Source organism: Notothenia coriiceps, unplaced genomic scaffold (genome assembly GCF_000735185.1).
Source record: "Notothenia coriiceps isolate Sejong01 unplaced genomic scaffold, NC01 NC01_scaffold00036047, whole genome shotgun sequence".
Classification (NCBI taxonomy): domain Eukaryota; kingdom Metazoa; phylum Chordata; class Actinopteri; order Perciformes; family Nototheniidae; genus Notothenia; species Notothenia coriiceps.
Genome location: NW_011368748.1, coordinates 1 through 3,278, shown reverse-complemented (window position 1 = coordinate 3,278; position 3,278 = coordinate 1). Strand labels below are relative to the sequence as shown.

Sequence of the window (3,278 nt, the reverse complement as noted above, 5' to 3'; positions counted from 1 at the left end):
AAGAGTGTGAGCTTCCTAATTAAAAGGAGCTAAATGCAACACACCTGGGAACACACTCTCAGGCAGAGGACAAACAGTTCCCTGTGAGAGAGGAGAAGAGACTCAAGGATTCAACCAAGATGCTGCTGGTGAATATTTGCAAATGTTTAATCTGTTTGAACCATGTTTGATTTGATGTATTATTATTTCTAGTCCTGAGGAAAGAAGCTAAAATATAAGATGCTGAAATATAATTTACTTTGTTGAAATGCATTTATTTTTGATTAAATGTTAAATTTAATTGTAAATTAAGAAATGAAAGTGCTTGTTGAAAGATGGCATGTTTTTAGTTGAAAATGTTTATGTACCTAAAGTGAACGAAAGTAATGTTTTGTGTTAAAGTTTTTCAACCTGAATGAGCATCAAGAGGCCAACAAGAGGCTATTGAAGCAATAAGGAATCTACCACAATCAAATAAAGAGAAAAAAGATTCAAATTCAAGTTGTCCCATGTGTCCTTCTGGAGTGAATCAAGCCATTTTCAAGTTTAGGGAGGAGTCAATAAAACAAACCAAATCACAACTTGACACTATTGGACTCATTTAATTGGTCGACCATTATTTATCAATAGAAAAAAGTTGCTCTATAATGGTAATGTGTAAAAAAAAAAAGACTGACACTAACAAAATCATCAAAACAACCTTAAATGGTTAATGTTATGCAACGTAATGGCAAGTGTTCATGACATTGGGATGTAATATCTGAAGAACTTAATTTATATTACCTCTTCAAATTTCTTGGCCTTGTACTGCTCCGCTCCTTTCAGGAAGTTCAGCAGAATGATGTCACACAACACCGTGCCCTTCATAATAATAGAGATACCATTTTAAATAGATAGTCCAGCAACAAGCCCACTTTCCCTCAAAGAAAATGTTTTAAAATTCAACTAAATTCACAGTCAAGCTTCAGCGGAATGGGAGGACAGTGTGTGAGGTAAGTACAACAAAGCTCACATTGTACTTGAGATAAAACTTAAAATCAGAGATGAAATGGTAATGTAAGATTATTCTGGGAATAATAACTGGTGTATGATGAGCTTTGGTTACATGTGGGACAGCAGTAAACTCACCACTCCCACTGACGTGAAGGCGGCCACCATGTTGATGAGTGTCGGGATCATGTTGAACTTGCCTGCCTACGAAGAACACATAATCCAATAATAATATGTGAGCAGGTATCAGTATCATGGTACTTTATAGATGTAGTGGTACAACAAATATTCCTATGCATAATATCTCTTAAGTCTACAAAGTCAGTCTTAATGTGAGTTTCCAATTCAAGGACCCCAGATTTGATATGATAACGTTAATGGTACCTGTTAATTAATCAAGCTTAAATTCAAATCTGCTATCTGTTCATGCCTAACATGACCTTTGTAATAACGAAAATATGTTAAGATTTAAAAGTATTAAAGTATAAAAAGTGGTGCGAACTAATATTTTTAGACTTTTCATGTTGAGATTTCAAAACGACTACATATAGTTAAAAGTACACAAGTGTTGATACACAGTCAGATATAAACTCACATTTCCATTGACCAGAACATCAAACCTAATGGCATAGGCTTTAACTAGAGTGCGGTATTCCGTTCCATTGTCCATCTTAAAGTATTTGGCAAACCTGTACAGACAGAGCAATCTCAGAATTTTTATATTAAAGAAAACACTGTAAAGTGTCAGTTTGCAAGTGAGGAGCATTTGATCTGTTGTCATAGAAACAAAATCAGAACTGTAAATGGTTATCTATAACTCACAATTGAAAGCATATATAAAATCACTTTGCAAAGGGTCCAGAATGCACACAGATTTTATCTGTAATTGCATCAATGATCAAAAAATTATTGTTTTTATGAAAGATCTTTGAAGCCATGCATATCCACAGCAAAGGTCATGCATATGCCCCTGTGTTCATATCTTGTGTACAAAAATGAGTTGTGTAGTGGAGTTCTCGGGATGGAACATTTCTGCAGAACCATGAATCTTTATACCTGAAGTTGTAGCCTGGTGAGACTGCATTCTTCTGGGACATGGCGTCCAGCCGTGTGAATGAGTAGGAGGGGTTACACTGGTCATCTGACTTGTCCAGATCACATACCCAACCGATCTTTATCCCAATCACTCCTCCCTGGAAGGAATTTCAAAATAAGAGATTCACAAGTGTCCCTGTGCTCACCTCTGTGTACTAGGAATTACATGTAGCCTTTACTATAATATCAGATCATCTTATCAGCATTTAGAGACAGAAAATGATCGGCCCTGACTTCCAAATTTCAAATAGATACAGTATATGACCTGGATCTTGACTCTACCTTGTTTGCCAGCTTGGTGAAGTTCTGCTGAGCGTAGCGGACCACGTCTCCCACTTTGAAGATGGGGCAGTAGGTGTTGTTGACCATGTCGAAGTTACACGTTTTGATGTAATCGTTAGTGATGGTAGTGAGGAAGTTCCCTCTGCACACACAGACATCGTGATGACAGTCATCATATTAACATGTCATCCTTAGTGTCAGAATCATCATATTTATAATCATAATTGTGGTACTTTGTGTAGTTGAAGGTTGGAAAGCGGATGCTATTCTTAATAAAAATGGTGAAGTTCTCCACTTCCATCATTGGCGTACTGAAAGAGAGGCAAAGGGAAGAGCATGAGGAAGAGAAAAGACAGATGGACATATAAAAGGCAATGTGTTTAAAGGGGCCATATTAGGCTATATGGGTTTCTCCCTCTCCTGTCGAGTGTTCTATCGGTTTGTGTGGATGTAAATGGTCTTCAAAGGCTAAAATCCCTGTGTCATAGGGTTGGAGGCAGAAAAAAGGCCAAAAGCTGGACAAATAAAATCTAAACTCTCCGTAACGATACATTGGACTTAACAAAGTGGATTTCTGAATTGAACTGCTCTTAATGACTTTGCTATCAGGATACCACTGTTCTCTCTATATTAGAGATGTTAAGATTCACCGATTCGCATCGGTGCACCGGCATAAACGTTCAAGATGCGAGTGCACCGGTTGAAAGAGTGCACATCGGCTACAGTTTGGGTTGAACTCGCGATGCATCGATTGCGTAGCCTCTTTGCATCGGTAAAAAACCGATTCATTCATATAAAATCCCCTCATCTTGTCAACGCTCAGCAGAGACGATCTTTGACATTTGCTTCGCCACTACGGAGAATGAGAGTCTCAGTTATCAACACACGGAAGTTGAGGAGAAAGAGAAACAGCGCACCGAAAAATACCTACA

At 37.8% G+C, this 3,278-nt stretch overlaps 1 protein-coding gene across 1 annotated transcript; it reads right to left on the bottom strand.

The window, feature by feature from the left end:
• Positions 1-44: 44 nt before the first annotated feature.
• On the bottom strand, positions 45-2,657 carry LOC104963357 (P2X purinoceptor 3-like; the record flags this gene model as incomplete). The annotated part of the gene is made up of 7 exons (XM_010791934.1): positions 45-81; positions 763-840; positions 1,108-1,173; positions 1,565-1,658; positions 2,026-2,162; positions 2,347-2,488; positions 2,580-2,657. Coding segments are annotated over 7 exons (632 nt in total), but the record flags the coding sequence as incomplete, so codon positions are not given.
• Positions 2,658-3,278: the final 621 nt, after the last annotated feature.